The sequence below is a fragment of the Odontesthes bonariensis genome, chromosome 19, assembly GCF_027942865.1.
Source record: "Odontesthes bonariensis isolate fOdoBon6 chromosome 19, fOdoBon6.hap1, whole genome shotgun sequence".
Taxonomy (NCBI): Eukaryota; Metazoa; Chordata; class Actinopteri; order Atheriniformes; family Atherinopsidae; genus Odontesthes; species Odontesthes bonariensis.
In genome coordinates, this window is record NC_134524.1 from 10,703,958 (window position 1) to 10,730,917 (window position 26,960).

At 43.3% G+C, this 26,960-nt stretch overlaps 3 protein-coding genes across 5 annotated transcripts; 1 reads left to right on the forward strand and 2 right to left on the reverse strand.

Moving 5' to 3' along the window:
- Positions 1-2,431: 2,431 nt before the first annotated feature.
- Positions 2,432-7,102, reverse strand: bcl6b (BCL6B transcription repressor). 2 transcript variants are annotated; one of them, XM_075450766.1, is made up of 12 exons: positions 6,960-7,102; positions 6,531-6,599; positions 6,218-6,432; positions 5,828-6,076; positions 5,547-5,681; positions 5,158-5,350; positions 4,810-5,024; positions 4,622-4,728; positions 4,369-4,512; positions 4,135-4,265; positions 3,443-3,580; positions 2,432-3,332 (listed from the first exon to the last, which is right to left on the reverse strand). In XM_075450766.1, exons 3-12 carry the CDS (start codon positions 6,415-6,417, stop codon positions 3,192-3,194), a joined length of 1,653 nt encoding a protein of 550 aa, XP_075306881.1. In that variant the 5' UTR covers positions 6,418-6,432; positions 6,531-6,599; positions 6,960-7,102; the 3' UTR covers positions 2,432-3,191. The 2 variants fall into 2 exon arrangements, with proteins under 2 accessions (XP_075306881.1, XP_075306880.1); XM_075450765.1 differs by having other exon boundaries at positions 6,218-6,435; positions 6,960-7,101.
- A 3,813-nt stretch (positions 7,103-10,915) lies between these two features.
- Positions 10,916-19,276, forward strand: trip6 (thyroid hormone receptor interactor 6). Of its 2 annotated transcripts, none has more exons than XM_075451283.1 (11): positions 10,916-10,992; positions 11,452-11,492; positions 13,398-13,608; positions 14,833-14,936; positions 15,090-15,203; positions 15,332-15,916; positions 16,141-16,237; positions 16,333-16,502; positions 16,590-16,768; positions 16,848-16,968; positions 17,414-19,276. In XM_075451283.1, the coding sequence occupies exons 3-11, from the start codon at positions 13,407-13,409 to the stop codon at positions 17,543-17,545; spliced, it is 1,704 nt and encodes a 567-aa protein (XP_075307398.1). In that variant the 5' UTR covers positions 10,916-10,992; positions 11,452-11,492; positions 13,398-13,406; the 3' UTR covers positions 17,546-19,276. The 2 variants fall into 2 exon arrangements, with proteins under 2 accessions (XP_075307398.1, XP_075307399.1); XM_075451284.1 differs by having other exon boundaries at positions 16,144-16,237.
- Positions 19,277-19,454: 178 nt separating this feature from the next.
- On the reverse strand, positions 19,455-20,190 carry sst5 (somatostatin 5). Its single transcript, XM_075451581.1, has 2 exons — positions 19,968-20,190; positions 19,455-19,811 (listed from the first exon to the last, which is right to left on the reverse strand). Exons 1-2 carry the CDS (start codon positions 20,094-20,096, stop codon positions 19,617-19,619), a joined length of 324 nt encoding a protein of 107 aa, XP_075307696.1. The 5' UTR covers positions 20,097-20,190; the 3' UTR covers positions 19,455-19,616.
- Positions 20,191-26,960: the final 6,770 nt, after the last annotated feature.

Sequence of the window (26,960 nt, forward strand, 5' to 3'; positions counted from 1 at the left end):
ACAAAAAAACGAGCAACCAGCGCCTCAAAATCAAATGTCAAGTTTCCCTGTTGGGGTCTAGAGAACACAATAAAATCAGCACATTAGATAATCTGGTGCCATATATATTCCAGACAAAGAGGTGAAAACTTAAAGACTGAGAAATGTATAAAATGAGTGTTAGGTGAGGCAGATCTAACCCCAACTCAGAGCGCTGCTTTAAAATAACTGACCGTGTGTAGTCGATGGATTAACACTAGAGGGAGGCAACCACAAGGCCTTAAATTCTGCTTTAAAGCCATCAGAGGTCATATTATCAAGAGTCTGGTACCTGTTTAATCTTAACAGTCTCTTCTTGATTGTTTGAGGTCATATTTACGTGAATCCAGTTTATCTACTGTGATAACTACCAGGAATATTTTTATGATTTCCACTTATTTTGCTACCAGAAAACTGTCCTTTTGCCAACCAGTGGAAAGAAAATTAACTCAAACACACACATCAAAGTCTATTCCACCACAGTTTGTCACTTTTCTGCAAACCACCACATTCATTCATTGGTTCTCTATACACACTTTGTCTTGTTCATGGTTGCGTCGTGGCTGGAGCCAAAATAGATAAAGCCAAACAAGATAAACTGCCATTCATGCTCACACTTCTACTCAATTTAGGTTCACCAGTAAACCTAAAATGCATGTGTTTCGACAGAAGCTGGATAACCCACAGGGCCACAGAGACAGCATGTAATCTCCCAGCTGAGATCTGAAGTATCTATCTATCTATCTATCTATCTATCTATCTATCTATCTATCTATCTATCTATCTATCTATCTATCTATCTATCTATCTATCTATCTATCTATCTGTGTTAACCATCACAGAACATACCGAATAAGATAAAATGCTCTTTTTGCATGTTTAGATGCTGTATTTGAAACCACATGTCGTATTCATCTAAAGTCAATAAAGTAAATTTTGTATTAAATCAGTCCACATTGCAATTTCGTATCTCTGAAAGTATAAAAACAAAAACATTTTCATGGTGTTGACATCTTGAAAAGCTGGTTTCTGTTAGATTAAATGAGCTGTTGCTTTTCCCAGTCTCATGAGGAGTTTCTGTCACAGTGTCAGTGGTAAAACATTTTTCATTGTGCTGCTAAACCAAAGTCCTCTACGCTGGTGACGCGCCATGCAAAGCCCACGCGTTTGGTCTCTGGGTTGAGGGTTAAGGCACTGAGAGTAGCGACCAAGGCAAGGCAGTTTTATTTGTAGAGCCCAATTCGTACACGAGGCAATTCAAAGTGCTTTACAGCTACATAAAATCACAAGAAGGCAATAAAATCCAATAAAAGACCAACGTGTTCTGCTTATTTTCACAGTTTTTAGCTATAATTTTAGTTAATACTTTAAGTGTCAAACTGTCTGCATTCCTTTGTCTCTTTATTTGTGTTTTAAGAAACGTATGTAGACCTCTGGTGATGATTGTACATCTAAGAGGTGGGTGGAGACACAGTTTAGAGAGTAATATATCTTTTAATTTGTCCCGTGCATTTGTTCAATGTAACTGATTCCCTTCCTTAACTAAATCTGTCAAGCTCATACTTATTATTTCTTATGGATTATATTCGTCTCTATGTAACATTGAAACAAGATGTTTTTCTGAATCTTAATAAAATCACCGAAAGCATTCCAGCAACACTGGGATCAACACACGTTTCCTCGTGTCTTATTAACTTCCTGAAGTTTTCTCTTTTCCGACTTCATGACCTTCATGAACTAACTATCATGGAGGCCCCCCGTCAGTGTTTGAATGGTGACAAACTGATGAAGGGAAAGGCTGCAAATCACAAGTTTTATTTATTTTTTCAAATGGAGGAGAGGGGAGGAGGACTGGGGCTTGGAAAGTCCCGTCAAACTTCCACTATTTGTCGACTGAGCGCAGACAATAAGCCCATCACGCCACCACTCATCAGGGAGCAGGAAGCGGGTATGACAGAGGGTGAGAGAGTTCAGCAGGAGTCTGCGGCCCCTGCGCAGCCACCCGTCACCTTCAGGAAGCACTCTAAAGCTCTCTCACGTGTTGTCGGCTGCTCGTTAGATTGTGGAGTATTAGGACCCTGGAGGAAACAGGTGCCCTCGGCTTCATTGTTTCCACACCAAGACAAACACGCCACGAATCCTTATAAAATAGTGGCATGGGTTGACTTAAGAGAAGATGTGATTCATGGGCAGAAAGATTTCTAAGGAGAGGAAGGAAGTCCAGGGAGGAGAAAGGCTGAAGGATGGAAGAGCAGCAGAGAGAAAGCAGGTTTTATGCATCTATGGTAAAAATGAAAATTTACAGAGAAAATTATAATAAACTTTTGAGACAAGAATGCCTCTTTTATGCCATTTTTAATGTGTTTTTACACGGTGCAATGACAAATGAATGAAACACCAAACACGCAAGGTCCAAATGATATAAAAAGGATTTAATTTAAATTTGTCCCGCAAATGAACTCATACAAATACAGATTTAATATCATTATCAACCATTCAATTGCTTTCAGTTATCTTATTTAAATGCTTTCATCATAAACAACACATTACCTGATTTTCAAACACTTTATACTCAGAGCACGAGTCCTTTGCCTGCTTGGACCGTAGGAGCGGATATCGCTGCAAACACAAGTGTTTTTTTTATGAACAACACAAAGGCCCCAGGCCGTAAGGTTCAGGCAAATCCAAGTTAAATATACATTTCGGAGGAAAAAAAAGAGGAAGTGCTTCGCCAGATTTAAAACTCATGTTTTACTCGAAACGTAATAAAACTCACCACCTCTTCATCGAACTTGCTTCATCTTTCTGTCCTACTATTCACAAACTCATGTTTCTTTCATCTTCTGTGCACATACTTTGCTCCGTATACCTCTTCCCTTCATTACATCTCATCACAAACCCTCAAAAATACTTCCTCGAACCCTTTTCTAATATCTCTGTAAAAGACAATCCAACCAGAATCCCTATTAAGATGATACATTAGCTCCAAACCTTATCCAACAATATAAATATGTAAATGTGTTCTTTTTTTGCTACAAAAATTTTTTGTCGACCAATCAGTGCGGTTTTAACTGATAGATTACTTTCAATGACAATTCAGCTTCAGATTTTCTAACAGATTTAGACGACGCCCATTGTGTTCGTTGTGTTTAATGGGTCAGATGCTTCCCTCCTCAGCAGGCCTGCAGAAAGGGCTGGAAGGGCTCGGTCAGCACCTTGTAGCGGATCTTGGTGTTGGTGATGGCTCCGTGTTTCTGGCGCAGGTGCAGACGCAGCTGGCTTTTGTGTCGGAAGTGAAGGTCACACTTCTCACACTGGAATAGAAGCACCTCCGAGTTAGACAATGGAAAGCATACTGCGTACTGGTTTTCTTTCCGTGCTTTTGTTGGGTGACACGCGCTGCTGGTGTGTGTTTCGGACTTACAGAGTAAGGTTTCTCTCCGGTGTGGATGCGCAGGTGGCTCTTCAGGGTCTGCAGGTGGCGGAACCGGGTGCCACAGGTGTGGCAGGGGTAGGGCTTCTCCCCCGTGTGAATCAAGACGTGGGCCCTGAGGTGGGCAACCTGAAAACCAGGACAAACAAGGTACAACTGTTCAAGAAAGATCAAACATGTAGCTGCCATTTCACATTCTCAAAGGTCAGGTGTCATCTGCAGTTAATGTGCAACATTTCTCAGAATAATTTTTATTAAAAGCTTTGAAATGCAGCTTGATGCGTCACTAGACAAGTGACAGAAGGGGTGCAGACTCTTTAAGTGCAGTTTTATTCAGATTTAATCCAGAAGTACATGTTTTTCTTAAAAAAAACTGCTCCATGCACTTAAAAAACTAATGGTGGTGATAATGAGATGTTTATCTTTTAAGTTTCAGAAAATGATGGAACACAAAGTCCATTAAATTATTCGTAACATTTAGGATTAGACACTCCCTTATGTTGGGGTGAACACACCTCAGAGAACACACTCCAATTGGTCACGCAAGGCCTTTTAGGTGGTTCAGTATCATTACATTTTGTGGGAATGAACGGACTTTGAGCTTCATTGAAAGGATGGAGGGAATGTAAGAAAAGCAAAGAATGTAGTCCTGTACACACATTCACAGAGAGTATGGCCCTCACCTGAACAAAGCGGGCCCCGCAGGTGTCACAGCGGTAAGGTTTCTCTCCAGAGTGAATGCGGGAGTGAGTTTTCAGGTTGGCTGGTCGGTTGAACTGAGCTCCACACACATTGCACCGGTACGGCTTCTCTCCTGCTCGAGTAAAGTTCATTTTGTTACATATTTGCGGCGAATATCTAAAACATGGGCCGAACAAGAGAGAATTACAGACGCAGTCGTGATTGTGTAGTTTCACCTGTGCAGACAGACTTGGTGCCTTGGAGATTCCCGGAATAGCAATAGGGCACAAAGTGGTTCTCACGTTTGATTGGAGGTTGGTTGAGATGAGCAGCTTCTGGATCAGAGGGTTGCAGTTTTGGAAAAATGGTGCTGGGTGAGACTGAAGAAGCCAAGGGGAAGATGGAAAAGAAAGAATATTAAAGACACCAATGCTTTATCTTTGAGCGTACGAGGAAGAATCTTTGTAAAAACGTGCTGTTTGTGCCTACCTGATGCCTCTCTGTAAGAGGGAGGAGCTGTTGGGTGGTCCACAGAGGGAGGTGGCCCGAGGGGAGGGGCTCGGCCAGAACCCTCGTAGCAGGAGGCCTGCCCCTGTCTGATGAGAAGAGGTTCAACATTTCTGCAAGGTGTTTCATGTCTTTCTCTGTCATCTCATGTGTTATCTCTTCCTGTTTACCTATCAATCTGACCAGGCACTTCTCCAGACCACGCCTCTGCTGGTTGTTTTGGTGTTGAAGCCGTCCTGTTAGCAGTGGTTAATGCTTGGCATTGAAGCTCCTCCGTCTCTTCTACTTTCACCGCAGCAGCAGCAGCACAGAGAGGGTTTAGCACAATGTACTTGTACTTTTTCCAGTTGCAGGCCTTTGGGTCTGGTGTAGCATTGGTATAACTCTGAAAAGATCAATAAAAAATCCATCTGATTAATTTAGTTTTCTTGCTAATTCCTACCCAAGCTATGGCGGTAACGGCTATCTTAACCTTAACCTCTGGGTTTATTACGTTGGCCGATTTTCTTGAAACCTACCACAAGGTTCTTGCTGCAGGTGTTGGACTCAGCGGGAGAGTTTGGATGGCAGCTGGAGCGGGCGGGGCTGTTTGGAGATAAATTTGGGGTGCCCAAGAGAGGTGACCCGGGATCTTCTTTGAGCTCATCTGACCTCAGCTGGCAGGTCAGGAAAGCCCCTGGCTTGAGAGAGCCCTCGGCAACAACAGGCAACCTGCAGGAAAAACACAGGAAGTGCTGTAATGAGCTAAATCTGTCAACGGACAAAGGCACAAAAGCCACGGCAACAGCACCTCTAATGATTTGAAAACAAAATCCCAAAGTCATGAGTCAAGAGTCAAACAAGCAAATCAATTTTTTTAATCTTTAGGTAATCTAATCATTATCAGATACAACGTTATTTCTCTCACCTTGTGTCCCCTGTTGTTGGGAGGGATTGCTTAGATCCTGCATGAGGCAGTTCGCCTCTTTTGGGGACGACAGAGGCTACAGATACCCTGGAGTCCAGCTCCAACCGGGGGTGTCCCGTGCTCAGATTCTCTGTGCTGGAAAAGAAAAATCATCATTTTTCATATCAGACCAGTTTGAAACATGTGATAGACTTGTAAAACTCTTTGAACATAACGCCATCTCCTACATTATCATTCCACAGGATCTTGTCAGACAACAGATGCTGTTTTCAGGCCCTCACCAGTGTATCTGCATGAAATCCCGACAGGTATCGGCCACGTGATCCATCTGCAGGTAGGCAGCGGCAGCCAGCACTCCGGAGACGATGCTCGGGGTCAGAGGGAGGCGGGAGGTGTACATGAAGTCGAGCAGCAGGGAGACACAGGACGGATCCAAGGTGTTGGGAAGGGACACGGTCATGAGCTGCTCCCCGCTGCCGCCACGCCCCTGAAGCAGCACCCGGCGGGAGTACAGAGAGTAGAAGAACCCACTGCCAGGAGAGAAAGAAATGCAACTCATGTGAGCGCCAGCGGGCAGTTTCCTCGGGGCCATAAACTGCAACAATCATAGAAAACCTGAAGACTCCTCCCTGCCGGAGAAACTGAGGGACTGTCTTGACCTGTGCACTGACCTACAGGCCACGAGGACGGCACAATGTGCCCGCAGGTGCACGCTGCCAACAACCAGGGTGGTGTCAGTCAGGATGCCTCTGTGCCGGAGTTCATTCAGGTTCAGCAGCACGTCGTTGGAGTGGCGCGTGAACTCCTTCACGAACCCCTCAGCACGCATCACCGGTTCTCTGTCCGCTCTGTATCCTTCCAACACTTCCATCAGGCTCGCCTGGATCTGCTGGAGGCGTATTATAAGATAGAAATCAGTAGTAATCACAGGGCATGGGCTGAAATGATAGATGTTTTCATGAGTAAAGTTTCAGACTGACCTACCTGTATGTAATAAATATTCTGGAGTGTCCCAGACACATATATTAGGTGAGACCAGCTCCCTACTCGTACCTGTTTCAGGAAAAAAAACAACATTTCATTATTCTCTTGTGTGCATGTTTGATTTTATATTGAACACTGTTTACAGTTCTTGTGTGAGTATGAAAAAATAAGCTATATTCACCTTTGGGTGGGGTAGTTAATACTGTAATCTCTATATTTTCCTTTCAGTGACTCTAAATAAAAAATATGTACAAATCGATCTGTGGAAATCTTAAGTGTGTCCCTCTTTAATAAAGTTAAGTTAATAACTAACTGTCCTGTAACAACGATAATTGCTATTATCAAACCATTAAAAACAAATAAGCTAATGGAAGCAAACAATAATCAGATGCATAATCAAAAGTGCATGTTAATTTACTCAAAACTTACCCCGACCAGCAGGGACGAGAACTGACGTGCACCGCGCTGCCGTCAAACCCGAGTCTCAGTGATTCGTCAGCAGTCAGAGACGAGGAGCAGGGCTCACCCACAGCCTCCACTGGTTCAGAGCAACACTATGAAGGAAAGCTCTGGGTAGGGAGCTCTTTATAATGTCTTGCAGGAAACTCCCCTACAACCAGAGCTGCTAGTTTCCTCTTTCCTCAATGGCCCACGCGTACGGTGGAAGCAACGCAGGAAAAGCCATGGCCCAGGCTCCAGGCTCTTAGTATTTTTAGTGGGCTATTAGTTTTTCTAAACCCCCACGGCTCTGCGAGAAGTAATGGCAGGAAAGCTTAGTGTGTTTTTGTGCCACGTTGAAAAAATACATACTTGGACCCTTAGGGAGATGTGATACGTGCCTGGCTGTCCAGGGCTAAGCCAGAGAACATCCCCCACCAACGCTTTCCTACTCTTCAGCCCTCTCCAGGTCAGGGGGAAATGTTTGAGAGGAAGCTGGAAGACCAGCTTATTGTTGCATAAACAAGTCATGCCCTCAATATTGAGATTTTCTTTTCAGTTAATGCAAACTTCACTCATCTTTTGCACTTTCCCCCCAAATGATCCATTATTCTATGAAAACAGAATAAACTAAAATTGTCAAAAGGGGAAACTGTTCGTTTGATTGCTTCAGTTTATAGGACAAGGATGGGACTGGATACTTCTGTCAAGGTTGAACAAAAGGAAAAATAATAAAGGATCCAAGTCTGGATTAATCATTTTCAAGTTTGGCTGTATTTTATCTTTAGTAAAATTGTAATGGAAGTTAATTGATTCAAAGCAACAAAGAGACAAACCAATCAGAAAGCCCTAATAAATGCTCCTAAGACTGCCCAGAAGCCTTTGGCCTGCTGCCTGAGAGCAGAGGCGATGTGGTACAAGGACCAGGAGGAAGGAAGCAAGATAAACTTGATCTTTCTAGATGGGAGACACCTTCTCCCGATGCTGAAAAACAACGATTGCCCCACCCCGAGTGAGAGAAATGCAGCCGACAGATGTGCAGGAACTTCCACTCCAACACACACACATGCACACACTTCAACACATCCTGCGAAGCCGCTCAGAGACATTGGATGAAAATGCCGGTGCAGGACATCCGTCAATAATATAAAGCAAGCAGAAGATAAGGGAGGAGGAACAGAGCTGGGAGGTGGCAGTAATGGAGCGAGGGGACGAGGGTTCAGAGGTCATGAGTGACTAAAAAACAAGCGGAAAGTTACCTCATTGTCAGCGCAGTCCTAGCCTCAAGTGAATGAAACAGAGCAGTTAGAGGTGACACTTCAATAATGAACTGTGAACTAATACTTCCTTTTGTACAAAAGTATTTCCCAAAAAAGGCTTTGAAAGAGGAGGAGAGAAGATCAACCCCTGGAAGCTGCTCGCACAAAGACCTGCAGGAGTGGTCAATAAATTCATAGAGTTGGTCATTCTTTCTAATTATGTGATTGAAAGAAAAACATGTGATTCTGCACAGAATTCTAAAATGCAGTCTGAGAGTTTATTTCTGTAATTTGTGCCCTGACTCAACGATAAAAACAGCTCGTTATATCGGATCTGCAGCACTCATGTGCCTCGGGTCTCATTTAGATTTTGAGCTCTGACATTTCACACGGCTGTAGTCAATCATTTTGATATTAGTTCACGTGTCAAAGAGGATTTCTGTTCTCATTTAAATCCGGAAGTAAAATGTTTGCCTGGGAAGTGGAGTGCATGTGGGTGTCCTTGTGCTTTTGTGTGTTTGGATGCAGGTTGGATCAATTGTGTGCTTTGTAAAAGTAAAAAAAAAAAAAGAAAAAGAAGAAGAAGAAGGAAAAACCATAAAGGAAAACAACGATTAAGAAAACAGAGTGGGAGTTGTAGGTCTCGGCTACTTCCAGGCATTGTGAGAGGAACGGATGAGGGGGGGCGGTTGAGGAAAAGTAAGAACATTACAAAACGGGTTCACCAATGGCCGGAAGCCATCGAGTCTGTCCCGTTGGCAAAACGGGGCAACGCTCACAGCGACTTCCTGCATTTTGCCCCATCTGCCCGTGCCCATCGGCCACCCACTGGCCTTGTTTGTGATAATATCCTGATATGACGCTATTCACCATCAAAATGAAGGGCCGCACAAACCTTCTACAATCCTCACATGAGGGGCTTCCCCCTGTTTAGTGGTTTCCTGGTTGCCTAGACAGTGCTACGATGTTTATCTGATAACATATGGACTGAGGCCATGCTTTGACTTCAAAACCCACAGCTGGTGCCAAAGTGTTGATGGCTCCTGCAGCACAAACACAGATCTGCTTAAACTGCCTCTTCCTGTGATTGCAGAGCTCTCTGGACATATAAGGGCAAACAGCACAGAGTCAGAGGAGCAGGAGGAAGCAGGGAGCTCCCAAAGAGAGGCTTTGATTGTTTGTCTACATTTTGGCAGCGATGCACCGGGACCTGAAAAATAAATGATGAAGTTATGAAACCGATCACTCAAAGAAATCCTTTGGGGAAAGCAGGAAACCTCCAGCATTTTGTGAAGTAGAGCGGGAGGATGAAGAAGAAGAAGAAACAAGGTGGGGGGGAAAAGTTGACCTAAATCTCATGAGGCACAAAACAATAAAGCAAACACTTGACCTCAATTCTAAGTTCTGCGTGCGTGTTGGAAAACAATCGGGTACAGAAAGCACACCGAACAGTTCTAACTTTCTATGCATTCTATGCCACAACTACATCCAGTCTCCAGATAATCAGTGGCTGTAACATCACTGGAATCTCACTGATCTGTTTCATTAAATCTGCAAATATAAACAACATTGTTTGAAACAAATGTTGATAAAACTGTACGGCAGCCTAAAACTCTGCAGAAACTGAATTAGCTGCATTCAAAAGATAATCAGGCAGACCACAGATGGCAAACTATCAGAACATACACACATCAAACCCTTTTACAGAAACTACTCCTGGAATAGACTGTGACAGGAGGGGTGTATGTGAGGTGAAGAGTGTGGCCAACTTCAGTGAAAAATGAAGGAGGGGATATCTATCTGGTGGTCTTTTGCCATCTGCACCAAACTATCCCCACAGTGGGCAAGGAGAATTAATTAGTATCTTTATGAAGAAGGATTATTTGGATACTGAACCACTCGTCAAAGCCTTGCAAGGGAAGTCTTTTAAGACCAGAGAGGACTAAAGGCTTTCCTCTACTGTCACCTGACCTCAACCCCACTGAACATTTATAGGAACAGCTGAAGGCTGAGGAGCATTCCTGGCATCACAAGAAGCTCCTTGAGACACTGTCAGATCACGCTGGGATAAGAGGAGGCTGCAAGGTTTGCACAGACTTGAGGATTCCCTCCGGAAAAAAAATATTCTGTCAGTTAAACATAAAGGGTCCCCAGATCAAACTAAGACTCATTTTTGTAGGTTTATTATGTATAAGAAGAAAAATAATGGCCACTGGTTTTTTGAACCCCCTTTATATTGGATTTTTTTTTCTAGGAAATAATTAAATGCAATGAAAAAATCCTTTATTCCTCCCAAAGGGAATCATTTAACTATAATTATTATGTTATTTATTATGTCTTACTTGTAGATTAAACAGCTTTCATTCCTTGAAAGTAGTTAAGATGTTGATATGATAGATAGATAGATAGATAGATAGATAGATAGATAGATAGATAGATAGATAGATAGATAGATAGACAGATAGATAGATAGATAGATAGATAGCAGAATTATACAAAAATCACTATAAAACATGACAAAACTAAGATGACTATTTTATAAAATGTTTTCAAACGTATGGAGGTGACTTCTAAATGTCTATTAAATATTAATATACATTTTTTTTTACTTAAAAAAATAATCATTGTACGTCAGTAACAACCCCCCACACCCCCCCTCCCGTGTGCCTCGCGCGCGTACGAGCACGCGCAGCAGACTACGTCACACTTCGGGAATGCGGTGAGGAGCTGCTGCTGCAGCGAAAGGCCTTTGGATCCGTGACAAAGTAGGTTAACGACGCTTGAACAAAAAGAAAGTTTTATCGGGATAACTTTCACTGACCCCCGAACGTTTAACTCTGGGGGGGTTGTACGTCGTGTTTGTGTGGCTCATTTCGGGCGCTGGGTGTCGGTTACTGCTTTGTTTCCTCCTCCTCGGTCGTGCTAAAAGTTAGCCTGGGGGCAAGGCACGAGCTCGAGTTCAAAACAAGCTAGCAAACAAGTAAACAAGCCTGTTAATGCAGTTAATTACTGCCAGTTTTCCCTCATTGTGGGTTCGTGAATCACTTAATAGGTTTGTTTTACGTATGAGTGACGCGCGGAGAGATTTGGGACGAGCAGCTGTACCGTTTCTCATTGATGGGAGACGTTTGGCTACAGAGTTACAGACAGGACAGTGATGTATGTGTCTGTTAATGTGCTGATCTCTTTGTTTTTTTTACCGATTTCATATTCTGTATTTGTAGATGAGACCGAAGGAAAGAGGACTGTAACGTTACTGTGACAGGTAGGAACCGCTTATTGGTTTTTATGAATTACTGCTTTACAGAAATGTTTTTACTGTGTTTCATAATAAATTTATTTAAGTTGTCTGCCTCTTAGTGCATCTGTTTTTAACAAGCAGACAGTTGCTACATTTAGTCAAACATGTTTATTTAGCCACCACCCTTTGCTTTCAAAATGAAGGCGTAAAGATACTTTGATTGTCATAAAATATTAGGGACTGCGTTTAAAACTGAAAATGGCAATACAGAGTAACGAGTTGAGCGATTTTATCCTCTCCTTTTCCTTTATTTTGGTGTTGCTGAAGCACCACCCTTCCCAATATTTTTTTTTACAAAGCACCGGATGTCCTCTCCGTTTATTCCCCTGCTGCCTGATGCTGGTCACTGTCTTCAACTTTGACATTTCATGAGTTGCGACGCCTCGTTTGCAGTCAGCAAGACTCCCGGCAGATTTAACAGATGGATGGACGTGTAAGCCACACAGAAACAACATTTGGCTTTAAAGCACGGGGTGATGAAATTGCTGAGATTAATTTCCCGGCCCGGCCAGCCTCGGATTTGAGTGCGTGTGCTCATCCGGATTCAGACAGGACCCTTAAATCGTGGACACTGGAGGTGGTGGTCACTCTTTCCTCCACGTGGGTGCAAGTGTAATAAGTGCTGACACTGCAGTGTTTAATTGTGACCACACATGGAGAGAAAGTCAAAAATAAAACTTAATATATGTAAAAAAGAAGTCAAAACCACCTTTTTTTAGTGTTGTACTAATGTGTAGCTACATCCTCCTCTCATCCAGCATTATAATCCTCTTAACATCAGGGATGGTCACACGACCCACATACAATCAGTCTGAGTGGGTTATTAATTCCTCCACACTGACAGCACTTTATTTAATTTTTCATGGTATGTGTGTGTGGTCTTTTGGGTTTTGTGCCAGTTACACAACACCATTGTGCATGTAGTCTTTGTCACAACAATCCAGCTCATATTTTTAGTCCCTCATTTATGCTCTTCAGACCACAATGAAATGGCTCTAATCTTCTGCTTTGGTCTGTCTGACCTCAGTCGTATTTAGTTTAGGATACCGAACTGTTCGTGTCTATAGTATCTTGTGTCTGTATTGTATTGGATGTTAGTCGATGATCACAAATAATTCTCATCCAGCTCTGAGCTTGCAGCCTCGTTTTGTTTCTATGCGATCTATGGAAATTCTGTATGTTAATTGTTTTCAAACAGGAGGATATATAAGAGGGGCATCCTGAGAAACCTCAGGTGCAGGTCAGCACTTTGACAGCTCAGCTGTGGGCTCCAGTGGTGTTATTTATCCCACGCAGAGCACATAATATATTGTTATAAGCCAGGTGTTCACATGTATACAGATAGATATCATTACATGATGTTTCCTGCCCCGTTTGTGTTTCGGCTTCATTTGGAAATGCACGATACTGGTGTATAAACATGCAAACACAATAACTATTGTGGTAGATAAGAAGCAAGGTGCAGCCATGGTCTTGCACCTGCTTGTGTATCAGTACATGTGCATGTCTGTGTGTGTGCCGGAGGTTTTTTTGCGCGACTGTTTGTGTCTTGAAGCACACATAAACACCCTCGCACATGTTTTAGTGCGTGTGTCTTTCGCTGGAAACCCCCCGAACATTAGAACGGCTGTTCTTTTCCTCCTCAACTAAAAGCCTATTGTTCAATCCGTGTGTCTCGCGTTGCCATAGGAAACAGAGTCTGAAGCATCCCGTCGTTTCCACTGGTTACCTGTTACATAAATGTACTCAACAGCTACAGCTGTTTTCAGTTTATTAATTATTAAAGCTGAAAACATCAGAAAATTATCTCCATACATTATTAACATTAAGAAATAAACTTAAATAACGTTTTTGTTTATTTCACCTCAGAGGCCTGTCATGTCCGGTCCCACCTGGCTGCCACCGAGGACCGTGGATAGTCCCGAGAGAGCCGTCCCCCAGATGTCCCACTCGGCTGGGGCACCGATCTACCGAGCCCCTAACAAGAAGGGCACGTCCGACTTCAGACCGAAATATGGTCCCTATGACCAGAATGGAGGGGCAGGGATGGCCAACAGGTACATGGCGACTGGGCCCACAGGTAAGAAAGCTGCTAGTCATAAACTAGAGCCTAGAGGTGTAATTATGAGTAATTCTAACTTTGTTCAGTTGTCCTTTACAACGAAGGAAAAGGGGAACATTTCACAGAGCCAAACAGATACCCTGAACAGGAAGTCACCAGGACTTTTCGGGAACTGTGAAGTCATTTAGTTCTGTTAATGTTCAACGTGCAACAGAACAGTCTGCACAGTATGTATTCTGAGTTTTAGTTTGTGGCTGTGAAAAGAGTTTCAGTGTAAATGATGAAGGTCATAAGGTTCACGCCCTTGCATTTTTCCAGTTTTATCTTGCTGAGCTAATGTGGAGGGATGATAACAGATGGAGTAAATTCAGTACTTATCAGATAGAAGTTCCACTGGTTTCCTTTCCAATGCAATTTACTATTAATTGGCATTATATGGATTACTTTAGATCTAAATGAATTTGATTTAACTGGCTTAGAATCAGACTGAATTGGACTGTATCTTTTAAAGTGCTATATGAATAAATCTCGGTTGAATTGAATTTTTGCACAAAATCAGATCTGCAGTTTGAATTAGAAGCTTACAAACACCAACACTGGAAATTAAAGTTCATCAATCAAGCATTAGGCTTTAAAATGTTCTGGTTTTTTTGGGGACGGTGTGCATAATGATTGTACAACATACATCTAACCCTCAACACCAAATGTTGTGTTTTGGGAATATTTATAAAGTTTTAAAGATTAAAGATTTAAAAATTCCTAACCCTCTAATAACGCTTTAAGAGTTCAGTGATTTGCTTTGTCACTATTTGCTCTGTGGCCATGAAACGTATCATGCGGCTGATAAGATCCGAATGACATTTCTGCTGTTCTGATCCTAAAATACCGACTATGAGTCTGGAAAAGCCTGGAAAAGCACAAACAAACGCCATCTTTTGAATCTTACCCACCAGTAAGCTGTCCAACGAGTCATAGCTGGTGATGGAGTCAGCTGATCAGCACGTAACAACACAAAACTTTATGTGGTTGAGAAAATACTGACAAGTAAATGAAGTAGATGACTGTAAGTAGTGTTTTGGAGCTTTGAGTTGTTTTAGATGGAGAAAGTTTTCTCTTGTTTCTCTTTCACGTTCATGCTTGAATTTGTCTCTGATTCTCCTAACTCTGACCGCTGTTAAATAAATGTGTTCCTTGATGAGTTTCTTGACAGACGTTTGCACCATCTTATTTTCCAAACAATAGGTGGGCCCATTCATCATTCGACAAGCGATCGCTACTACTCTCCTCCCCACGGTCACAAAGAGGAGCGTAACTGGAGCCCTCATGTGGATAGCTACGACTTGATAGTGGGTGAATCTTCTGTTAATTTTGATATATATGAAAATAAACCTTTTTGAGTTGTCTTTAATACTTAAATGTGGACTGCCAGGACGAGTGATTACATCTCGAGCTAATTAAACTGAATAAATAAATAGTTTCTAATGTTGCTCCTCTGCTAGCATCGTGGTCCCGAGAAGCAAGGCAGCTATCACTCCAAGATCGATGCAGATATCGACTCCCTCACCAGTATGCTGGCCGATCTGGACAACCACCCACAGGACTCCAGCACTCAAGTATAACAATACGCTTTATTAAAAGTAAAAATAGATGGTGTGTGCACATGAGTGATATGTGATATTCCATTAGTATGTTGGTAAAGTGCCATCAGGACTTAACGCGGTGATGTTCTGCCTCCCTGCAGCTCTACGACAATGTGCCTTACAACAAATACATCTCAGGGGATCACTACAAGCCTGCACACCAGAGCGCAGCCCCTCCTCAGGGTCGGCCGTCTATGGGCTACAACTCTCACCCCCAGAGCCAGTACCACCCAGCGCCTCCGTATCCCAGCGAGCACCAGACCCCTCAGTACGTCCACCAGCAGGACTACTACTCCTCTTCCAGCCCTAAACCCTACCCTCAGCCCGTCCCAGCCTCCTACACCACCGCCTCTACTCCCACCGGGCCCAGGTTCAGCGTGCAGGTCAAAACCGCTCAGCCTGTCACCTACTCTCAGACAGGGAGGCAGGCAGAGCAGGCTTACACCCCGCCGCCTCCTCGCCAGCACACGTCCAGACCCCCACCCCAGACTCAGACGGGTCCGCAGGGCTGGTACCCTCCACATCCCGGCTCACAAGTTCAGGAGGTGCACTCTGAGGGGGTGTACAAGGCCAGCGGCTCAGGGTCTGGAGGAAGAGTTAACCAGGTCCCCATGTCTAAGCGGGGGATGGAAAATACCCCGACGGGGTCCGGCGCTGCACAGAGTCCTGCTTATCAGACAAGCAAGGTAGAGAAACAAACCCATAGTTAAAGTTTAAGGCAGGCTTCTCAGGAATTACAATTAACTTTTAGATTAAAAATATCACACAGGAAAGTTAATGAAATACTGATCAGAAGTTAAACTTCTGTTGCTTTTGACACTTGCTCTCTGCACATTTCAGATGAAAACTAGAATATTTATCCTCCTGTTTTGCAGTTTCATACATTCTGCATCTTTTCCTTTTTCTCCAGCAGGTGGCAGCAGCCACGAGGCCCGAGGAGGAGCTGGACCGCCTCACCAAGAAGCTGGTGTATGACATGAACCACCCCCCTGTGGAGGACTATTTTGGTGCGGCAGCCGCTGTAAAATCAGAAATCTGGCTCTGTAAAGGTGGGAAAGTCTTTTTCCTTAATGTTTCTTACCTGTGGATTTGTGCGCCTCAGGTCGCTGCGCCCGCTGCGGTGACAACGTCGTCGGGGATGGCAGCGGCTGCGTCGCCATGGAGCAGGTGTTCCACGTGGAGTGTTTCACATGCATCACCTGCCACGCTCGCCTCAGAGGGCAGCCCTTCTACGCACTTGACAAGAAGAGTTACTGTGAGAGCTGTTACATTGTAAGTACAACACAAACCTGCGTTAGTTTACAGCTTCTGTGGTCACGTGTATCTATATTTTCTCTTATTACATTTTGTCATTTTTAGAGTACATTAGAGCGTTGCTCAAAGTGCTCCAAGCCCATTCTGGACCGCATCCTGCGGGCCATGGGGAAGGCCTACCATCCTCGCTGTTTCACGTGTGTGGTTTGCAACTGCTGCTTGGACGGGGTGCCCTTCACTGTGGACGCCACATCTCAGATACACTGCATAGATGACTTTCATCGGTATGCACACATTCACACGCCCACAGAAGAGAGAAGCGTCTCTGATTTCCACTAACGGTGACCTGTTGTCCCCCGACAGGAAGTATGCACCTCGCTGCTCGGTGTGTGGCGAGCCCATCATGCCCGAACCGGGGCAGGAGGAGACCGTCAGGATTGTAGCTCTTGACCGCAGTTTCCATGTCAACTGTTACGTGTGTGAGGTGAGTCGGCTGTTAACAGTTGTGGTTTGTTCTCCATGAGCTCTAGTTTTAGATAGATGGGTCAGCAAATAAATGTACACACGGGATAACTGGAGTTACACGTGAGCTTCTGTAGCCAAAAAGACAGATGAAATGATCTGAAGCTTAACAAAAACTGTCTTACCACAGCGACCCACACTGCTCTCTTTTAGAAGATGTTATGACAAACAACTCCTGTTGCTGTGCCAACAACAATGCCAGCTATTGACCATCCACTATTATGGGTTCTGACATAGTGGGGGGGGACCCCACCACATACCCTTCAATACAACTCTGGGTCATAACACAATCACAAAGACTAAGGACAATGAGTCCGAGACTTAAAGAATGTACAAAACTAGCAGAATTTCATTTGAAATCGGTGTGAAAAAGTGAGTTTTCCCACTGACGCGTGTCTGCTCCTCAGGAATGCGGCCTCCTGCTGTCGTCTGAAGGCGAAGGTCGAGGCTGTTACCCGCTGGACGGACACATCTTGTGTAAGAGCTGCAGCGCTCGCCGCATCCAGGACCTCTCGGCCAAAATCTCCACCGACTGCTAACGGATCTCCTTCCAGTTGTTTCAGCCCTCTGACTTCCACAAATCCATACACAGTAAACACGCTGGTGGTGGCCCCGCTAACTTCAGAAATGGGCTCCTCGGTTTCCCCCCCTTTTCCTGCTCAGAAGATTATTTACAAACACTTCTGCGGCTCCTCTGCAGCTTTGAATTTACTTTACTGTTACCGATGAAGATAAAAGAGTCAGTAACCACCTCACCTGCGTGTTTTCAGTCACGGTTTCCCTTTTCTTCCATTTCACGTGTTCAGCTCGGTGTTTGTACAACGGTGGCCTGATCTGCAGGCAGTTTGGGCACCACCTCTTTGTGTTCCCACAGCGGTACCGCTCACATCTCGGTTTGCACATTAACGTCACACAGACAAAGTGTGGAGGGACGTCACAGTTTTAGTTTTGGACGTAAAGATTCTTTGAGACGCGTGTAATCATCAGAACGATGACTTGTAAATTTCTTGTAAAACCCTACCGGTCAAAGTGCTGAACTGCCTCATATTAAAAGCACAGAATACAACAACAGGCTGTGACTACATAGCAGGGTTTTTTTTTTTTTAAAGCATTTAGTCTTTAGAGCAGTGAAACTCGCAGTGAAATAGCCTCATAGAACAAGAAATGTAGACGAAAGGAATGTGTAGTTAACTCGACAACCGAGACGGTCTTTTCTTTAGGTTTTTATTGAACACTAGGACAATATTTGCTAGAACAGATATCGCTTCTCATCACAGTTTCGTGTCATTTAGTTCTTTAGTCGAAGCTCGTAACGGGATTTTTTGCCATTTTTTGAATGTCTCCGAAAACACAATCCGGCTTTGGTTTTGCTTGTCGTGGGTTTGGTTGATACTTGACTGTTACATGGAAGACGATGGTGCGATGAGGACAAACGCCTCCGTCGTCTGTCTAAAGGAAAACAGGGTGCGGCCCCTTCTGTGAAGAAGGGTTTGTACATGTGCCATTTAGAGGAAAGCAACGCCTGCTCATATCGAACGTTTCAATCTTAAAATGAAACCCAGTTTGAATGGGGATGATGAATGTTTTTGTTGAAGATGACTTCTATCACTCGTGAAGTTCATTTCGCTCGTCATTGCACTCTTGTGGGCAGAGTTTTCATACTTTGAGACTTCACAGCTACAGTATTTGTTACGATTGTGTCTAACTTCCGTCTCCGTCCGGCATTTTGTACGCGGTCCACTTAAAGGGCTAAAGATTTGAAAGCCTAACCTCAAGGATGTCACTTGGTTTCATAATGATACTGTTTCGAAACAGTTTTGACTGTGAATTCAGCTTTTTTGTGGTAGAACTCGATCACGCTTAAAACGGTTCAGAATTTCCGCCTCTTGCTAATTTATCTTGTGATGTAATGACTGTTTTTTTTTTTTTTGTCGTCACGGTAAACTTTTCACAAATGCTCGGATGTATTTTGAAACTCCTGAATCATGCCAACTCTTGTGTTCTTGAATCTGATAATTTTGTGTCCATCGCATTCATCTATTTATCTTCCTTACTGTGTTTTCCTTTTAAGATGTGTTGAACTGGAGCCTGAGTGTGTTAAAACTCACGCGTCAGGATGATCTCTGAGGCTGTTTTGTACTTAAATGTGTCGCTGAGGCACAAACAGCAGGTAGTTGAATGAATGTCAGCACATGTGAACGCTTGGGTGGATTTTTCTCCGAATAAAGGTTTTAATGTACTTAATTATTAAAATATAAGCAAGTTGATAAGTGCGTTTGTTACTTTTTCTTCACAAACTCTGCCATGTACAGGCTTATTTATGCATACTGCATTATGGGAAATGTAGGAGTACCTTTAAATTCAGCATTACTTGTTTTTTTAGTTTTGTTAACAGCCTGACAAACATGTTTCTTTAAATCAGTACATTTTATTTTAGATGCTGCCTACACGCCTTCCAGAGGGAAAACACACAACCTCGTCACCGTTTAAAACAACTGGACAAACATCTGTTATCTTGCAGGAAATGATCCGGTTACAACAACAGCAGACAAACGTGTCGGTTTATCCCTCAGGAAGTGAAACGCCCCGGCTCGAACTGTCTGATTTGTGTTAACACGAGGTGAACGTCTTCCAGAAGAAGTTGCGGCAGCCCGCCTTGCGCTCTCTTTGGGAAAAGCGAATGTGTCGTCTCCTCAGCTGTTCCCTGCCTCCCAGTTCCTCTTCGTCGAGCTCGCGGAGCGCCTCTTCTCCTCTTGATGCCATCAGACCAGACGCAAACCTCAGTAAGAGCAAGCGAGTTAGATCCTACAGGAGAAACGGGGAGGAATGATAAAAACTTGGATTGAGATTAGAATAAAAACACTCAACAGCCGGTTAAAGTACCAAATCCAGTGTGAAATTATTCAAATTCCACCTCCTTTTCTGAATGGTGTTGCAGTGTATCTGCTTTATTGAACTCACCTTGTCATTTATGAGGTCTACTTGTGGTGTGTCTGTCAGCCGGTCCCCTTGTTGAGCGCCGCTGACCCGCACCAACAGCACGGACGAGCACAAAGCCACAAGAAGCACCTGAACCTGGGAGCGAGGCATCTCCACCACAAACTGCAGCTCAGTCCTGCTCTTATATCCCCGAGTCTGCTGCAAAAGTCCAAAACTGAACAAACCCTAACTTTTATGGAAGAGCCGAACGTTACCACTGCTGAAGTGAGATGTGCTGGGCTGATAAATAGGCTTCTTCATCTTCAGATCCTCCTCATCCTCAAGTCAACCAAAGGATGTGATTGGTGGAGAAGATGAGGCGAGAAGGCGAGGAGGCGGCTTGTGGTGCCACTGAGCAGAAGAAGGTCATCACCAACCATGACGGCAGTGACGAACCTGCTCCCAAAACATGGAAGAAAACCTCCAAATCAGACATTTCGGCTGATTCATATTCGGGTTGCAGTGACTTTAAATCTGAAACATTTGATGCAAAGAACGACGGTGAAGTCAAACTCTATGGCTGAACTTCTGTCGGTCATCATTAGCGGCACCAGCTTTGCAGGAGTCCCATCACAACATGAAAACCGCACGCTGCGCGATGCTGTTAATGACACAATGTGACTCAAATGTTAATGAGGCTGCTCCCCCACCCTTCATGCCATCACTTTGAGTCAGTGGACAGAAAAAAGGAAGGGGCGACTAACTTCTAAATGTCAGCCTGCAAACAGTCGTTTGGGTTTGGGGAAAGTCATTTAGGGTAAAATGGTTCACCGTTTGGACCCCAAAATGAGACACAACTGGGTGTAAGACTATATAAGGCTGAGCAACAGGCCCGATGGCGTGCACACAGACACTAGTTGCAGTTATTGTAGTTCCTGCTTGGAGTTTGCATCGAGGACGAGTTCCAAACGTCTGCAGCGGGTCGTGGATGCTACTCTGTTAATGACCTGAGGATCAAGTCTGTACACAATCACTGCAGCTGCAACATTAACAGGTCAGACTTCTGTGGCTCGCTCGTTAATCTGCTCGGTGTGCCTGCAGTTTTACAATAAGCAGTCAAGTTGCATTCTGGGTAATATAGGCACCAGATTTTGTTAAGGAAAATAGGAGATACGACAGTCCTGCTTTTGCTATTATAATAAGAGTCACAATGCAAAATCAGTGAGGGACAGAGAACCAAAAAATGTGTTTGTCTTTTAAAATTCATACTTTAAATTTTCATTTTCTCTGGTTTTCAGTCTTTCTCTTCCTAGCGACACACTTCTGGATGCAAACAGCTTGTTCAACAGTTTTCCTTCAGTAAAGCGTTCTCAGTTTGAGAACCCTCTTTAATTTCTTAAAATTCTTCTTTTACTCACCTTGGAGACTATTGAACTAACCAAAAACATTTGAAAAAGTTGCTTGAGATGCTCACAAGCGAAGTACATGTAAGAATACACATTTGGGCTGGTTTTGACTAGTGAAATTTGAAACTTCAGCTATTTGAAACATTATTCATCACAGAAGTTTTTCAGTTCTCGTTTATTGTTTCCCGAGGAACTGCTCTGTTGTTCACCAGTCACATCACTGCACTTACTAATGAGCGAATAATTTTCACATCTCATTCTTTAAATAGATAGTGACCTTTTCGATTACTGTGTTTTCCCCCCGTCTTCTCCACAGGACTCTCCCGGATAAGCCATATTACTCAGTCTTTAATCATGACACTAGCTGACCTAAATTAGTATTTTCCAAGCAGCTGAAGATGTTGTGAAGCAGGCATCCAGCTGTGCTGCTGTGAAGTGGAGGGGGTCCAACACCGCCTCTGCTTTCATTCCTGCTGCTCCACAACATGAAATACTGTCAATGTGTCTGCAGTTTAATCGGAATAAATAAGCACCTACTTCTAATGATTCAGCTTATAACTCCTCCCGCTGATTTATCGGTCAATTTTTAGGATCCTTCATGTTGCTGTTAGTTTTTGGCTGACTTAAGATTTAAATTTATTTGTCAAACCAACAGGGGGAAATCACAAATGTTCAATTAATTTAAGTGCCACAGCAGACAATAAATGAGCTTTTCTTAAAATCTTACATGCACCCCTGCTATTTATTCAATTAAAAAAGAAAAGAAAAGAAGAAAAAAAGCTTATCATGAGTCCTCCAGTCTGTGCTTTAGTAGTTATATCCCTCTATACTTGCAGTGTTTCTTGTGACAAAAGCTGCTGCACATAATAATATTCACATCGCTGCTTATAATTGTCTTAAATTATTTTTTAGCTTTATTTTTCTTATCTTTTTGTGTTTTGTTGCAAAGCAGTGACCGTTGATCTGGGACAATTCCCATTTTGGCCACTAGTTGTCACTGGAGGACCGTGCTTTAACATGAAAAACAGTTTTTTTTAGGTTAAAGATTTTAATTTTACATAAAGACTCTGAAACAATGTTTTATTTGAATTAATTTTCCAGGCCATTTTAATGCTTCATATCTATGTTAATAAAAACGGACAAGAAAGCAGCAAATTTTGCCAACCGTCAATAAACACAAAAGAAGAAGAAACAGCTAATGTGCTATAAATTAGCTTCTTAATTAATGACTCTGGCAAAATGGCGTCACCAGGAGGTAAACAAAACTGACAGCTTTATTTAGGTTTGGTCTAAATTAATGTCCCACAAAGATGACAGTAATGATTTCGCCTACTTTCTGTTGGTAAGTTTGAAAGTTAAAGGCCGAGAAATGTTTAAGCGCAGCTTCATGCAGATGTTGATGAGATGTGTTTGTTTCAGTGTCTTGTTTCTCCTGGCCTTTCCTCTACGTGCTACCAGTCACCTGCCGACAGGTGAGACCAGCTTTAAAGCCAACAGTGTGTCATGAGGCTGAAACATCCTGGCAGAAGTGTGTAAAGGGTCCAGTGCTCTCTGGGGAAGCTGTAATTGATCCGTAAACAAACTATTGGCTCCTCCAATTTTAAGCAATTCACACGTTTTCACTTAGACTGCACATATATTGTTAGAACTTGGGTTGTACAATAAGTGATTGTTCGTTATTGTATATGGCATGGTTGTCTAAAAAATGAGAAAGAAATGGATTATTTAAAAAAAAAGAAGACATAAACATGCTACAGAATACACAATTTTTATTCGAAATGATTGAAAGTCCTTAAATATAAACATGAAAAGGCCCTGAATACCTCTCTGTAGCATTGCTATACATTGGTTTTATATGTTGAGTGTGTTTCTGGATGGTTTTTGTGCATTTTTTCTAAATCAAAGTAAACATTTTTATTTTTGGTTGTGATTTGATTTCACGCTCTGCTGTAAAAAAAAAAAAAAGAGAAAATAGATCATATTACATCATCTTTGTACCTCAGGGCCTCTGCCATGACACTTTTTTCATAGTTTGCTGAAAAACTGATTCCAGGCTTCATATTTTCAGGAGGATTTCAGACGAAATGTCTCGAGCGTCACTTCTGGCTTTCCGTCAAAGACAACTTCCTTGGCCGGATGATCCGGTTTGAATTTGAAGGTATCTTATGTGTCTTAATCTTCATCCATCCGAAAAAAGAATTGCTAATAGAGATATTCTTGGCAATTATGAGTAAAGCTGTTGTGCTGGTGAACAAGTTTTTTTTGTTTTTGTTTTTTGTCTTCATTACCAGACCAGAATGGACTCCACCTTCTGTCTCCTCAGGAGGCCACACTCTGTGGCTACACCATCCTAAAAACTGATGCTGGAGACCTGGTGTTTCGTGCCTCCTTCCTGGCCTGTCATGTAAACAGTCGGGTAGGTTCAGCTAAACGTGGTGCATTGATATGTGTCCTTCATGTGAAACTGCTGTTATGTTTGTCTCCTCCTCAGACAGGCTCAGACTATCACCTGCGTGTTTGGCTGGTAAATGCGCTGGGGGATGGAAAGGTGGCAGCGTACCCCTTCCAGCTGCACTGCTCACTGCAGGAGAGGTGGAGCACCAGAGAGATGGTCTGTGAGGAAAACTACATGGAGGTATTCACCCGTTTGTTTCAGTGTGAGCTTCAGTGCATAGAAAATAAAACCATACTGGGTTAAATGGAGACACTTGAGTTTGTGGAATGTGGTAATGCATCAAACCTTGTATTTTACCTTTTTGTAGGTCTCCATTCAGCTATCTATCCTGCCTATTGAGCTTGAAAATGAGAAGAATGTAAGTAAATGCCACATTTACAGACAGTTATTTGTGTTTTTCTATGATTTTTGCTTCCTTAGTTGAACTTTAGCTCTGGATATCTTGCTGATGAGGCACCTCTTGTCCCCGAACAGGGAATTGATGAGGCGGACATGGCTGTCATGTTTGATGGAGCTGAACAGCCAGCGAAGGAAGCCGTGGTCTTGTCCCTGAGAGACGCTGCTGCTCTGGGCTACCACGTGTCCCTGCACACGTCTCGGCTCACGCTCCGCTGTTACTACTCGTCCCCGCTGTCATACTCTGTCCAGGTGCCGCACGGCTTTCCTGGGACCTGGCTTGCGGGGTTCCCTTGTTTGTAGACTTCATGGCTACTGTGTTTGTTTCAGGAAAAGGGAGTGGACTTGGAGAGCGTAGGAGCTTCCATCTTGTACAGACAACAAGGCAACTTCCTGGCTGTTGATGCTTCTGTCGCCTGTGTTCTCAGTTTGTACAGTTTATCGTATCGGATTATTACTGCAGCCCAGCATGGGGAAATGTATGGTATAACTCTCTTTTTGTGGTATCCACTAGATGAGGCCTCAGTGGACGGCTCTGACCTGCTGTGGACTGTCCCTCAAGTTCTGTCTCCGTTAGTTCACGGCCATGTCAGGCACAGAGGCCTGAGGTTAGGAGTGAGCGGCCAGGCTCTGAGTGAATCGGACATTAAGGAGAGGGGGTACAAGATCGGCTGGCAGAAGGGGAGAGTAGAGGTCAGGATTCCTCCAGGAGCCCAGGGTGTACACATGAAGGTATGCAAGAAAGATGGACAATAGGACGGTGGTTTCCAATCTGGTGATTTTTAAATAAATCTGAGGGTTCACAAGATCCCAAATGCTGTTTGTCTTCCAGAGCTCTGTTGTGAGGGGACAGTACACTCAGTCCATGTCAGTGGATCTCTTCTTCATGAGTCAGTGGGAGGAGCAGCGTTGGCCTCTCACACAGCATCGCACCTTCAGGCGCCTTCAGACTCCTCTCATCCCGCACAGCCTGGTCCTGACCGACAGTGAGGCTTCCTAGGTCCATCTATCGTACTGATTATACTCTTTAAATGCTACTAAAACACATGATATGTATTTAATAGATCATGTTGTGGTCTTTTGAATTAATTTGAAAAAAAAAACCCTGTTTACTTGTAAGAAAGGAAATTTTCCAACCTTTTTACTGCGTGAAGACGACTTTTGTGCGCATGCGCACAAATAATTGTACAGGAGCCTTCGTGTCTCTGGTGCTCAGAAAAATTCCCGATGTTGGCAAACATGTTCAGTCTCTCCTGTAGATAAAGTCTCATCCAAAGAGCTGTTTTCGGTCAGCTTGGGCTCCTTCACGCCAGACGTGCACCTCCAGAAGGTGACGGTAGACGGTGGTGGAGACCTTTTAACCTGGACCCACAACCAGACTGACGCAGACTTCGTGGTGTCCAGGCTCTCCCACTCCAACGGGAGTTACTTCTACCAGCTCAGTCTGTTGTTGTCACACCCAAAAATCATCCCAGAGGTGAGTCTGACCGACGACGAGCAGGTCGACGTGGATACACTGTGTCAGCATGTCTGACACGCAATGATTTGCTGTCTTATCACAGTATATAGGTGGTGGGTACAAGACGTACAGCTTTGCTTTCATCTTCACTCTTTCCATCTCACCCACTGGAGAGCTGTTTTACCACCATGCTGCTGTGGAGCATAATGCTGAAAATAAAGGTGAGTGATTCTTATTATTCTGAGTCCATCATCGACACCGATTCAGACGAGTTGGAATTTAAGTTTGCTTATTTCACCCATTAAGACGGGAAGCAGCAACACGTGCATGCACCTTCCTTATAGATGCAGCGCAACCTTTGCATCCTTTCCTTAATTAATTCTCTCTTGGCGTGGACTTCCTGTGTGCACACGTTCAATTTCCTTTCAAATTCAACAAGGGTTTATTTATTTTGAAGCTCCAACAATACTCACAGCTTTTCTTCTCATCTGTGACATGTGAACACTCTCAGAAAGGTGCTGATCCACACCCCGGGTGGTTTGTAGAAAGATAAACATCTGCTATTTAAAATACACAACTATATGTACTTGAGTAACTTTAGTCATAGTTTATTTAAAGAGCACATTTTAAACAACCTCAGTCAACCAAAGTGCAGTACAGAAGCAAAAGCATAATAAAAATAATCAAAAACACTACAACAACAAGTACAACACAAGGGATACTAATCATTCAATATAAAACAAATTAAGATTAAAAGTAAAATCGAAAATAAAAGAGCGTAAGAGGGATAAAAAGAAACTTTAGACTCTGAATAAAGTGTTTAAAACTAAATATTTTTACTAAAAGGAAGAAACTTCTGGCAAAACCAGACCCGGGAAGGCTGCCGTTTGCCTTGTTAAAAGCATACCAAGTTCATAAAATGTACATTAAGTTGTGTGCTTTTGTTTGGAGGCCTCTGTGTGTGTGTGTGTGTGTGTGTGTGTATGTATATGTGTGTGTGTGTATGTGTGTGTGTATATATATATATATATATATATATATATAAAAAAAAGGTGCAGGATCTTTAGCGGCCAAATGTTTTATTTTCACCTGAAGTCTGCAGACATAGATGTTCCGCTGTTCTGTTAACCTACAGCTCCTGTTTTCCATATATTCTTATTTTTATTCTTACTTGTCTGTATGCTGCAACTGCGAAGTGAATAAAGTACTTCTATTCTATTCTTTCCTGATGTGCAGATATAAGTTCCCCCAGGCTGGAGGGGAAGTGCACAGAGAGCAGCCTGCTGGTGCTGATGCACCACAGTGCCCAGTCTGAGCTG